The sequence below is a fragment of the Capricornis sumatraensis genome, chromosome 22 (genome assembly GCF_032405125.1).
Source record: "Capricornis sumatraensis isolate serow.1 chromosome 22, serow.2, whole genome shotgun sequence".
In the NCBI taxonomy this organism is placed as follows: domain Eukaryota; kingdom Metazoa; phylum Chordata; class Mammalia; order Artiodactyla; family Bovidae; genus Capricornis; species Capricornis sumatraensis.
In genome coordinates this window covers 28,931,831-28,945,923 of record NC_091090.1, presented here as the reverse complement: position 1 = coordinate 28,945,923, position 14,093 = coordinate 28,931,831, and the positions used below count along the sequence as shown (strand labels likewise).

At 41.8% G+C, this 14,093-nt stretch overlaps 1 protein-coding gene across 1 annotated transcript in view; it reads left to right on the top strand.

Annotated features, from left to right (window-relative positions):
• Positions 1-14,093, top strand: part of PKHD1 (PKHD1 ciliary IPT domain containing fibrocystin/polyductin) — a 445,700-nt gene that overhangs the window by 62,739 nt on the left and 368,868 nt on the right. Inside the window, exons 32-33 of the mRNA XM_068960604.1 lie at positions 2,433-2,576; positions 9,114-9,333. Of these exons, the coding sequence (XP_068816705.1) occupies positions 2,433-2,576; positions 9,114-9,333 (364 nt within the window). The remainder of the gene's footprint in view (positions 1-2,432; positions 2,577-9,113; positions 9,334-14,093) is intronic.

The window sequence follows — 14,093 nt, the reverse complement described above, 5'->3', positions numbered from 1 at the left end:
TTTGTGTTTTAAATTAAATAATACCATTTGTAAGAGCTCATAATTTGATCATTTAAGTAGAGCATAAATGCCTTCATCTATTTTTAGACCTATTTGCCAATTTGAATTGTTTTAAACGTATTAAATATGATTAATTTTTATCATTTTGTACTATTTCACAGATGAATTCATACTCCATCAATAACAGGCCAATTGTGCAGTACAACAGCATTGGTTGAACTTTCTCTCCTTTTAGATAGACTGCAGTGTGCTTTGCCTTTTCTTACAGTGAAGGTTTGGGTTTCTCTTCCCTTAATGTCTTCTTACACTTAAGATGGGGCTTCCCAGGTGGCACTAGTGGTAAAGAACCCACCTGCCAGTGCAGGAAACATAAGAGATGTGGGTTCCATCCCTGGGTGGGGAAGAGCCCCTGGAAGAGGCATGGCAACCCACTCCAGTATTTTTGCCTGGAGAACGCCATGGACGGAGGAGCCTGGTCAGTCCATGGGGTTGTAAAGAATCAGACACAACTGAAGTGACTTAGCACATAAACACACTTAAGATAGTTCAAACGTGATTGTGATGCATAAAGTTTAGAAGTCATGGAGCAGGGTCTTAGACTGAGGGAGTACCAATCCATTTTTTGGAACAAATGTGTCCGACCTCAGCTGGGTGAGATACTATAGGGATTGGGACTTGTTTCTAAGTCTGTTACTGTCTTAGCTGGGTAACTTTTTTAAGCCTCAGCATTCTTATTTGATAAAAGGTTGGGGCTGGTTTTTCCTCCCTAGTTCCCCTTTCAACTCTTTAAGAATCCATGACTTTTAGGCAAGAGAGCAGGTGTAAGAATGTACCCTGGCAAAAACTTGGTCAGGTGGCTATGTAAGTACCACCTAGACTTGACATGAAGGTGGGAGAAGCTGGAATCTCAGCATGGTCTAGAGATTTCAACTGGCATTTTCCTTTATTGGTTCTCATACGCAAAACATATTGTCTTGACTTTACGCATTGGGTAGGCATACTTCCTACACAGCAGGTAGGAGTGTTAACCAGGGCAACATTATTCTGGAGAGAAATATGGCCATATCCTCCCAAACTAAAAATTTACTTTTCGTTGACCTAGTAATTTCATGTCTAAGAGTTTGCATCATTTTTATTCATATAAGTGTATAGTTCATTGCAGCATTTTTAATTGCAGCCAAAGGGGAGAACTTATGGAACTATTCCTGATAGCTCAGTTGGTAAAGAATCCGCCTGCAATGCAGGAGACCCAGGTTCGATTCCTGGGTTGCGAAGATCCCCTGGAGAAGGGATAGGCCACCCACTTCAGTATTCTTGGGCTTCCCTGGTGGCTCAGCTGGTATAGAATCCTCCTGCAATGTGGGAGACCTGGGTTCAGTCTCTGGGTTGGAGAGATCCCCTGGAGAAGGGAAAGGCTACCCACGCCAGTATTCTGGACTGGAGAATTCCATGGGCAGTATAGTCCATCGGGTTGCAAAGAGTCGGACACGACTAAGTGACTTTCGCTTTTACTTTCAGCAATCAACAGGAAAATTGCTCAGTAAATTAGGGCATAGTCATATAATGGAATTCTAAGTGTCTATTAAAATGAAGAGCTGGCTCTCTCTCTCTCTCTCTCTCTCTATATATATATATATATATGTGTGTGTGTGTGTGTGTGTGTGTGTGTGTATATAGACTTGGAAAGATGTTTATGCTGCATTTCTAATTTAAAAAACAAGTCGTAAAATGCTATGTATAGAGTGATCAGTGTGTAGTGAAATAGTCTACATGCTTTAGAACATCCTAAAGGCTTCACAAGAAACTAGACATGTCTTTTTCTGGGGAGTGAGATAAGTAGCTAAGGGAAGTTTTACTTTCATTTTGTACTCTCCTGTATAAAAGTTTATAAACTATAAACAAGCATTATTTTCATATGTAAGAATCATGACACTTTTCATAAGTTGTTGAGTATGACTAGGGTTTGACCGGAGAAGGCAATGGCACCCCACTCCAGTTCTCTTGCCTGGAAAATCACATGGATGGAGGAGCCTGGTAGGCTACAGTCCATGGGGTCGATAAGAGTCAGACACGACTGAGTGACTTCACTTTCACTTTTCACTTTTATGCATTGGAGAAGGCAATGGCAACCCACTCCAGTGTTCTTGCCTGGAGAATCCCAGGGACAGGGGAGCCTGGTGGGCTGCCATCTGTGGGGTCGCACAGAGTCGAACACGACTGACGCGACTTTAGCAGCAGGGTTTGACAGAACGGGATTCAGAGCTCAGAGCTTAGTGAGAGGAAACAGAAAATCGGGGATCTCAGGCCTATTGTGTGGACTCTGGTGGGCATGGAAAGAAGGGTGGGCAGCAAGAAAGCATGGGCTTGAAATTTGACGAAAAAAAAAAAAGATTTGCCGCTGTGATAGTAAACTCCTCATTTTGTCTTTAAAGGCCGCCTAGGCGGGAGGCTCGTGCATGTGTTCGGAGCAGGATTTTCTCCCGGGAACATCTCAGCTGCCGTGTGTGGTGCTCCCTGCCAAGTCTTGGCTAATGCGACGGTGTCTGCCTTCAGCTGCTTGGTTCTGCCCCTCGATGGTCAGTAAAAACACCAGATTTGTTTTATAAAGAGTAGGTGTAAAATTAGCATACTTTGGTTAACTCCATTATTTTGGTAATTCACACTCTATTGACTCAATTTTTCTGTTTGTTCCTATGGAAAAAGTTTTCTCTGATCCCCATGTAAAGTGGTAGCTCTGAGGACCACCTATTAAGATGACTCATAATAGCTTTTTTTGTTGTATTAATAACAGCAAAAAATTTATCACGCGTTTTTGACAACAGTTCTGTGATGATGGAGAAAGTGATTTTGAGTTGTGAATATAGTTTCAATGGCGGCATAGCATCATGGAGAAAATAGTCTCTTGGTCTCCTGAGGTGGGGCTGCTGGAAATGTGTGCCTACTGGAAGTACTAGGGAAGGGATTACATCCTCCGGCTGGAAATGTCTTGCACATTAGTGTGCTCAGGTCCTGAATCTTATTATAGGCAAAAGGGTCAATGTTGACATTATCCTTTTATTCTGTAAAGTCCAGGTGATTATCTGAGCCGTAACTCAGTAAAATAACCACAATCTCTCATTGCTTTAAGCTTTGTTGTAGTTTGTTGCTGTTTAGCCGCTAAGTCATGTCCAATTCCTTGCGACCCTATGGACTGTAGCCTGCCAGGCTCCTCTGTCTGTGGGATATTCCAGGAAAGAATACTAGGATGGGCTGCTGTTTCCTTCTTCCGGTGATCTTCCTGTCCCACGGACTGAACCTGCATTTCCTGCATTGGCAGGCAGATTCTTTACCCATGAACCACCTGGGAAGCCCTTTAAGCTGTGCTGCTGCTGCTGCTGCTAAGTCACTTCAGTCGTATCCGACTCTGTGTGACCCCAAAAACGGCAGCCCACCAGGCTCCCCCGTCCCTGGGATTCTCCAGGCAGGAACACTGGAGTGGGTTGCCATTGCCTTCTCCAATGCATGAAAGTGAAAAGTGAAAGTGAAGTCACTCAGTCATGTCTGACTCTTCGAGACCCCATGGACTGCAGCCTACCAGGCTCCTCTGTCCATGGCATTTTCTAGGCAAGAGTACTGGAGTGGGGTGCCATCGCCTTCTCTGTTAAGCTGTGTAGTCATCATGTAAAATATGGCATGGGAAGCTATGTCTTTGTGGGGTGGGGGGGGGGGTTAGAATGCAAAGTGCAAGGCTTGATTTTCCCATGAAGCTCACAACACATACTAACTACCCACTGAGCTTCAGAAAAAGAATGTTTCAGGGATGAAATTGCCATTAATCACTAGAGGGTCAGCTAAACCCCTAAACCACGTGATTATCTTGTTTGCATTGTCATACATCTTGTACCTGTGCACTTAAAAACCATTTGCCCTCATATTTTCTGTGTAATGCTTTAAGTTATATTCAGATTTATGTGTTAGCAACTTGACTGTGGGTAAAAAGACTTACAATGATAAAAGCATCACTTCATCTGAGCTTGGACAAAAATTCCATGATGTATAATACTATTGTGATGGCAGTTTACATTGGGTCGTCTTAGACCAGATGGAGGAAGGAGAGGAGGGGGCAAAGTTGGGGGAGGAGAAACAACCCTTGTTTAAAATACCAGAATCTGAGGGTCTTATTATCATGTGTATAAGCAGAACATTATAGAAGAGAGTATTATTCTACTTAAGATTCTGCAATAGGAAATTTAGGATATGGTAGAAAATTTAAGTTAATATATCTGTTTCTCTGCTCTCACTCCTATGCATAGAACTTTCCTGGCTTAGGGGATGTACAAAATCCATGTTTGATGAAAGAATGAATAAGGGAATTGGGAAATGGTGGAAACATAAGATGTTGCTCAGACGTGTTTCACTCATTGCGACCCCATGGGCTGTAGCCTGCTAGTCTCCTCTGTCTGTGGGATTCACCAGACAAGAATACTGGAGTGGATAGCCACTCCCTTCTCCAGGGGATCTTCCCGAACCAGGGATCAAACCTGGATCTCCTACATTGCTGGAGCATTCTTTACCCTCTGAGTCACCGGGGAAACAACCATTTCTAGGTCCTAATATTTAAGAAATGCTGCCACAGTTTTTTTTTCCCCCTCTCGGGGGGAAGGTGTGGCTTTCACACATACACTGTTTATATCAGTGAACCCCTTGCTATTGTTTCAAGACAACCAGAAGTATGAACTTAAAAACCATGAAGTCAGGGTTAGAGAAGTTGTGTTTTATTGGGAGTTTCATAACTCATAGGAGGAGAATAAAATAAATTATTATATTTAGTGAGATTTGGTTAAATTTATAAAAAGACTTTTCAAAATTTCTTGATTTTTAAGAGGAAAACATGAGTGAGAAGCTGTGACTCTTACTCTTACCACTAGGTGTCAGCAAACACTCGTTGATTGTGCAAGGGCTGCTCATTCATTCCAGAGAAATGGATAATTTGACTTTTCCTTTTTCATTAAAAAATAAGTCTTTTAAAATATGTCTAAAGATGGGGAGGAACTTGTGAAATCCTACTCCATTGGTTTCTTACTTAATATCCAAGATGGAAGTTGGGGATTATCTATGAATCTCTGAAATTGAATAAAATATTTTGTGACTATGATTATATATTTTTTCCCCCAAGAAGTAGGTCTATAATGAACATCAAATTGTCAGAGGGATGTATCTCAGAAATTGCTAAAAACTAGGAAGGAATTCCCCTTCCTTCAGAAAGGACTGTATGGAATCAAGTTAGTTAAGAATCTGTTATACTTTAAAAGATTTTTTTAGTGGGCACTTTCACAGCAGTAACCCCCTCAAGTGTTTCACAGTTACTCTTTCCAGAGAAATCTGCCCTTTTACTTAATGCTCCTCACTCTTTTTTTTCACCTTAATCAGTTGGAAGCCCTTGGGAAAGCTGAATAATTTCAGTTCTTCTAACATAATGCTTCTCAACGATATTATTATTGAGGATTATATTATTATGGAAGGATTATTGAAAGAAATTATTATTACTGGAGCAGCAACAGTAGCAGCACCTGTGAGTCTGTTAGAAATGCACGACCTTGGGAACTGCTGTATCAGTAAACATTTTGGCATTTCTCTTCTGAGACTCTGTAGAAATATGGAATCACTATGCTGTATCCTTGAAATTAAAATAGTATTGTAAATCAACTATACTTCAATAAATTTTTTTTTAAAAAGATGAAGCTTTTTAAAAAGTCCTTTTGCTGCTTTGGGGTCATTCATCTTTACTCTGGGGCTTCTCTGGTGGCTCAGCAGTAAACAATTCAGGAGATGGCAGGAGGCCTGGGTTCAATCCCTGGATCGGGAAGATCTCCTGGCAGAAGGCATGGCAACCCACTCCAGGATTCTTGACTGGAGATCTTATGGTCAGAGGAGCCTGGCGGGTTACAGTCCATAGGGTTGCAAAGAGCCGGACACGACTGAAGAGACTGGGCACACACACACGCATCTTTACTTTTCTCTCAGATTATACTTCTAATGAAAGAAGAATTTTACTTTTTCAAATGATAGGTTGTTATAGCACCTTGTCAGTTTAACACTCTGTATTTGTTTAAAATCAGCAAGATAGTTGATCTTTTCGTTTCCTGAATTTATATCTTGAATTATACGACATGACTTCTTCATGGAAACTGATTTTTTTCTGTGAGGTGCAAAAACTTAAAGTGTTTAAGGTTGCACAGCTATTTCGTGGCAGAACCTTGGGTAAAATTGAGTAAAATTCCTGGATTCTGATCCCCAGCGCTGGGCATTTATCATAATCCACCTTGTCAATTTGCATCCACCTAATCACCCATAATGAGTTCATTATTTTATAGGTGTTAAGCCTTTTTTTATTTGCCCTAGGGCTTACTAACTGGAAAGTTCTCGTGTTTCCTCTGTCCATGTGAGAGTCTTACTTTCCAGATGTTTTAACTGCTATAGTTCTTTGGGAACACAGTCACAGAACCTACTATCAGGTGCTTCAGAATGTACCGGCAAAAATAGTAACTATTTTGTGTGAATGAGTAGCGGCAAACCCTCTTGTGTACTTGGCTCCTCCCTTGCTGCATGCAGTCGTGTGATATGGGCAGGTGTCTTAGCTTCACACTCATAGTCCTTGATAACACGCGTTCTGTACCTGCATGAACAGGCCAGCTCCTGAGATAGAAGGCTAGAGAAAATTTATTTATTTGTTTGTTTTCTATTTGATTAAGGTTTTCAGGCAGAGGTACTCCCAAACCATCTCACGTAGAGACTTGTTCATGCTTAGTCGCTTTGTCGTGGCCAACTCTTTGCAATCCCGTGGGCTCTAGCCTGCCAGGCTCCCCTGTCCAGAGGGTTCTCCAGGCAAGAATACTGGCATGGGTTGTCATTTCCTACTCCAAAGAAAGGAGGAAATGGCAGACTTGTTCATCCTCCTGTTGAAGGTTATTGCCAGTCTGCCTTGGTGATGCTTTTTACATTGTCTCTCGTGACCTGGGAAGAAATGGTCTCAGGGTCAGAGAGCTTCAAATCATTGCTTTTCTTCTTTATGAAATGTTAATAGAACCCTCTATATGAAAATCAAGAACTTCAGTTAATCAAGAGATGCCATAAAGATAATGAGAAGTCTAGCCACAAACCTGGAGACGGTGTTAATAAGCATGTAACTTCTTCAGGATTAGTACTCAGAGTATGAAATGGCACAAATCAATAAGGAAAAGATAAGCATTCCAGTAGAACAAAGGGGCAAGTGACCTACATGAGAAGTTCATAGAAGAGAAAATAGGAGTTATTACTAAATATACAAAAAGCTGTTCAACCTAAAAAATAATGATGAAAATGCAAATTAAGGTCACAATGAACTGCTTTTGTATACTTACTGGACTGACCAAAATTAAGTCCGATAATCTTAAGTGCTGGCAATTATGTGGATTACTGCGAACCCATAAAGACAGGAAAGTAAAATGGCACAAACAATTTTCTAGGAGACATATCCTCCAGAGAAAGTGCATTACGTATTTGTAGTGGCAAAAGCTGGGAAATTCCCCAAAGCCCACTGGTGACAGAATAGGCAGATATATTGTAGTACTTTCACACAAAGCAGTGTTGGAGAGCAGTGAAAACATCTGAACAGCAGTTATGTGTGATAATACGGCTAAATCTTGGAAACATAATGTGGCGTGAAGAAAGCAGGTCTAAGAGTATTATGCCATGTATAACTTTCTAAAGTTCAGAAGGAAGTAAAAATCAGCCACCTTCTGTCTAGTGGTTGTTTCTGAGACAGGAGGAAGTGGTAGGGTTGGCCAGGAGCACGTCGATTGGCGAGCATCGTGCCGATGTTAGACTTTATGTTGGCTGATCCTGTGGTACATTCACATGAGTTTTTTTTTTTTTACTTGGATGATTCATATTTTACAAAAACATGATTTATATCCTTCTGTATGTATTATGTATATCTAATACTTTAAAATTTTTTAATGTATTTTATTGGAGGATAATTACAATATTTTGGTGTTTTTTTTTTCATACATGGACATGTGTTATTTATTATTGGGGGTATAGTTGCTTTGGGCTTTTCTGGTAGCTCAGCTGGTAAAAAATCTGCCTGTAACACAGGAGACTCCACTTCAGTTCCCCGGTCGGGAAGATCCCCCTGGAGAAGAGAGAGGCTACCCACTCCAGTATTCATGGGCTTCCCTGGTGGCTCAGATGGTAAAGAATCCACCTGCAATGTGGGAGACCTGGGTTCAATCTCGGGTAGGGAAGATCCCCTGGAGGAGGGCATGGCAACCCACTCTAGTATTCTTGCCTGGAGAATCCACATGGATAGAGGAGCCTGGAGGGCTATAGTCCATGGGGTTGCAACGAGTCAGACATGACTGAGCAACTAAGCACAGCACATAGTTGCTTTACAACGTTGTGTGAGTTTCTGCTGTATAATAACATAAATCAACTAGGCTTCAGTCATGTCCGACTTTTTGCAATGCTATGGACATAGCCCACCAGGCTCCTCTATCCATGGGATTTTCCAGGCAAGAATGCTGGAGTGGGTTGCCATTTCCTACTCCAGGGGATCTTCTTGACCCAGGGATCAAACCCGCGTCTCTTGTGTCTCCTGCATTGGCAGGTGGGTTCTTTACTGCTAGTGCCACCTGGGAATCAGCTATATGTATATGCATATCCCTTCCCTCTTGAACCTCCGTCCCACTGCCCCTCCTTCCCATCCCATCTATCTATCACAGAGCGCAGAACTGAGCTCCCTGTGTTATACAACAGGTTCCCACTAGCTGTCTATTTTACACGTGGGTGTATATATTCAATCCTAATCTCGCCATTCAAGCCTCCCCTCCCCCACCCTTATGTCCACAGGTCCATTATGTCCATTCTCTACGTCTGTGTCTCTATTCCTGCCCTGCTAATAGGCTCACCTGTATCATTTTTCAAGATTCCACATATGCGTTAATATATGACGTTTGTTTTTCTGATTTTTAATGAGTAAGTTTATTTTCCTATTGGTCAAAGTACAGCACAGGGGCTTGGTTGTTGAAACGACGTGAGGCCTTCAGTTCTCTCTGTGGTTCTCACCTAAACCAGCGGCGACTGTTTTCCTGCAGTGTCCTTAGCTTCCCTGTGTGACCTGAGGCCTGAGGAGGAGGATTGTGAGACCTCCAGCTGCAGCTACGTACACTGTGATTTGACCATCACTGTGGGGACAGAGAGCCTGCCGGAGTCATGGCCTTACTTCTACATCTGTGAAGAAAGTTCCCGATGCCTCTTGGCACGAGATCATTGGACAGAGTCTACCCTTCCATCGTTCTCAGGCCTCTTCATCAGGTAACTCAGTCCCCTCCCTCCCTGACTTTGCGCACAAATGCGTGGCCAGTGGATTGATGGAATCATCAGGAACTCCAGGTTGGGGGGACATAGCCCTGGGGCCAGTGCTGTTGTTGGAGGGACTGTTCCATTGTGGATTCCAGCCAGCCTGCATATCAAAGCGTCTCCTGTCTTTTCAAGTGTTCAAGAGAACATCTGAAAAATCTGCCCAGTAAACAGCCCGCTTTGTTCTTGCTTAGATTTTAATATTTATCTTCCGATCCGAAGCAACATCTGGTGAATGCCAATGGGGAAAAAGATTAGACATTATGAAAAACAGAAGGCTCTTTTCCCCTCTCCTTTTTCTTTTCTTTCCAAACAGATTCACAAGTATGAGAAAAAGTCGTAGAGAAATCCAGCAGATTGTACAATGTTTATTCAAAAGAAGTGGGGGTGCGCAGGCAAGACTGTAGATTTCGGATTTAGGAGTTACAAGCTTATATAAGGAATTTTTTTTTGAACTTAAAAAACAAATACCACAACTTTCTGGGTAAAAATCACCTTTTCTAAACAAATTTTTAAAAAAGTGTGGTCATGTCGGTTGCTCTAAATGGACTTCATTTTCACAAGCAGCTCCTGTTTTATGAAGTGTGATGTTTTAGCACTTAACGTGGCCCAGTGTCCTTCTTTATTTCTTATCAAGAGTGGTTGCATCCAATTATTTAATGAAGGCCTATTTCCTCATTAAAAAATAAAACTAAGACCGACTACCCAGAGGAAAAGCAAGAACCAGCCTTTTTCACAGCAGTTGGACTTTCTGATGTCCAGGGACAGTCTGTGTTTAGCGTGAATTTGCCACCAGGAGTTTGGATTTAGTGAGAGGAAGAAAGGGCCTCCTTGAGGTTGTTGTCTGGACTAGCAGGGAAAAGCTTGCTTAGGGCTCATCGGAAATGGGGCTGCAGCTGGTGCTCAGGGGAGACTGGATCTTAGCACGCTGACGCTGGGCACCAAGTGTATGTCAGCTGGTCCTGGCTCCCCAGAATTCGACAACTTTATTTTGGTCCCTAAGCTATTCTTTGGAGTTCTTCTATGCTCTTCTCTCTACGAGGTGGCTGAGGGCAACTGCGCCCTGTGCTCATTCACTTTGTCGTGTCCGACTCTGAAATCCCACGGACTCTAGTCCTTCAGCTCCACTGTCCATGGGATTCCCAGGCAAGAGTGCTGCAGTGGGTTGCCATTTTCTTCTCCAGGGGATCTTCCCGACCCAGGGGTCAAACCCATGTCTCCTACACTGGCAGGCAGGTTCTTTACCACTGAGCTTCAGACCCTACTAAAAACTATGCCCTTATCTATGAATATCATTTGCAATATACACTAATAACCTTATAATTCTTCATACTCTAATTCAGCAATTTCACTTTCAAGATTTTAAGAAAGCAGTTAGAAATATGTAATATTTATGAAAAACTGTAGTCTTTGAAGTTTTAGGTATAGTAACAATAACAAAATGAAGTAAGTGTTTATACTAAGAAACCTTGAAAAGTCACGATGGATATATTTAACCAGACAGAGAAATGCTTACAATATATTAAGGAGTGAAATGTGCAGATTATAAAATATTGCATCAATGTAATCCTGACAGTGTTTATAGTATCTGTGTCTGTAGGCATATATGACAAGTATTTGGGAAAAGGCTAGAAGGAAGTATTCCAAAACACTGAGGGTGCCTATCCCTATGGGGCTGGAAGACTGATCATATTTGCTTTCATCATTGAGTTTTTATGTAATTTTTTCAGTGAATATGTATTAATTTCTTAATCAGAAAACACATTATAAATTATACAAGGGGAGTTAGGAAAGTCATGTGCTAAATGGCTTATCTCGTTCCTCTTAAGATTCTTCTTGTGAACCCAGGAAACTATTTTCCAGAATCTTTACAAGGGATCCATTTCATCAAATGGTTTACTCCTCAGCCAGCTACTACCACTATAAATTTGATGTCATTTGGCAAAGGCAGATATTCATATCTGTGGCAAAAATATGCCCGATTTGTCCATCTACCCATCCATCTCCAATATTTATCAACTGTTTACTATGTTCTAGTTACTATATCAGAAGCTGGTGATTCAATGATGAATAGGATGCAAAGTGCCTACTTTTAAGGGTCAGGAGGGGCTAGACAATACACAAGGGGGTCATGTGTTGTGATAAGAGCTATAGAGTGATAGAAAACAGCAAAGGCTATTTTTTAAAAACTATTTTTTACAATTGAAGTATATTTGATTCACAATATTGTGTTGCTTTCAGGTATACAGCAAAGTGACTCATATATATATAATATATTCTCTTCAGATTCTTTTCTCTTTTTAGATTATTTTAAGATATTGAGTGAAGTTCCCTGTGCTATACAGGAGGTCCTTGTTGGTCATCTATTTTGTATATAGTTGTGTTTATATGTTAATCCTAAACTCCTGATTTGTCTCTCCCTACCCCTCTTTCTCCTTTGGTAATAGTAAGTTCGTTTTCTATATCTGTGGGTCTATTTCTGTTTTGTCAATAAGTTTGTTTGTATCATTTTTTTTTAGATTCCACATATAAGAAATATGATTATGATATTTGTCTTTTGGCTTACCTCATTTAGTACGATGATTTCTAGGTCCATCTTAGTTGTTGCAAATGGCATTATTTCATTATTTTTTATGGTTAAGTAATATTCCATTGTATGTATGCACCACACCTTCTTTATCCACTCATTTGTTGATGGATGTTGAGTTTGCTTCAATGTCTTGGCTATTGTAAATAGTGCTTCAGTGAACATTGGGGAATGTGTATCTTTTAGAATTATATCTTTTTCCCATATATATGCTCAGGGTTGGGATTCGTGGCTTGGCTCAGAGGAGACTTTTCAGAAGAGGTGTCTTTTAGGCTGAGCTAAAGACAAGTGTCATTATGGAGAGTCAGACAGTGGGTGCAGCAAGTACAAATGACTCATCAAGTTTCATGAACTGTTAGAGGTCAGAAGGGCAGGAATAGGAAGAAAGTAAAGTGGCTAAAGATGAGCTCAGGGAGGCAGGAAGACCTTGAAGGCCATAGTAAGGAGTTTGGATTATATTCTAAGAACAGACTAAGTATCTTTCTAAAATCACACTGTCAAGCCTTGATGGTATCAGGGCTAGAACCCAAGGCTTCTGATCATGGTGTACTTAGCATGATGCTATGTTGTCAGCATCAGCAGCAAGAGGCTTGGCTGGGCTGTGCGGGTCCAGGAGATGAGACAGAAGAAGCAATTTCAGGCTAAGTGAAGGAGACAGAATGACAGCCTGTGTTTTGATTGCCTCCCCAAGAGAGCGAGTACAAGGAGATTACTTGCTTACCTGTGGATCTGATCAGACCAACTGAAAGAGAAATAGGTCAGGAGTCAGGAAACTTAGGCTCTAGAACTCTCTACCACCATGTGGACCAAATGTTCTTTTCACATTCTATCAGAATAAAATTTGTGTGCAGGTGTGTATGCATGCCCACTATATAATCTACCTTTGTATTCCTCTACATAGGCATATGTCTATATTTAAATCTAGCCAGTTGCATTCCTTAATTCATAGGATGATTGTGGAAGAAAACATGGCATAGTAATTATTAAGAAACTTTGAAATTTTGCAAATGTTAGTCTATTGTTGATATCCTGGTGTCTCTGCTCATCTTGGTGATGGCTTTTTAATGAAAAATATTCTAGTCAGATAATCAGAAAGGAAAAGAGAAAAGAAATGATGAGCTAAAAGTTGTGAAAAAGTCTAAGGAGCAGAAAGGGGTTTTAACTCTTTTAGAGCAAGAAGAACATGATATTTTTCACTTTATTCTTTTATTGGGAAGCACATGCAGGCACACAGAGTGGGGAGCAGCCTGGAGACCCAGGACGGTGGGAGGCAGAGTCAGGGGTGCTTTGGTGGGCAGGCCTAAGCCCGACTTCACAGAGGTGAGGAGGAGGTGGGCCCTTCCACACCACGATCACTGGTCTTTCCCAGGAAGATCAGTGGCCTCAACATGACATCTGCTTCTTCTGTCATGTCTGAGACTGTGGGGAGCAGGCTGTCTCCTCCGGGAATGGCCCAGAAAGCCACAGCAACATCGACAGATACCAGCAGGACCTTCTGCTGGGGGACTAGCTGTTGGAGGACTTGCTGAAGGAACAGGCTTTGTTCAGTTGGTCTAGGACTCTGTCAGCTGGAGTGACCTTCCGATGGCAGGTGATACATATCCTGCTTCTGGAGTCACTAGTGAAATGGAACAATCCACTGTGAACTGGAGGGCATTGCTACAGGCAGGTGGAAGGAGGGCAGGGCAACTGACCCCATTTTACTCTGACATTTGCTTTTGAAGAAACTAGAAAGGGTAGACGAAGGCTCATTAGAAGGTGGAAGCGCATGACCAAGAAAGGTTGTGAAGGAAGTTGGTTGCTTCTTCCCTTGGTATCCGAGATCATCCTATAGTGAGTGCAAAAAACCTGCTCTTACGAGTGAAGATCCACAGGGGGAAATGAATATGCAAGGGAGCACAGAACAGGCAGAGGTGACGGCAAATATTCTTCCTCTTGCCTAAAAAGCAAAACAAGGGGAATTCTGGGAATGTAGAAAGCTGGCAGTGGCACCCCACTCCAGTACTCTTGCCTGGAAAATCCCATGGACGAAGGAGCCTGGTAGGCTGCAGCCCATGGGGTCGCTAAGAGTAGGACACGACTGAGCGACTTCAGTTTCACTTTTCACTTTCATGCATTGGAGAAGGCA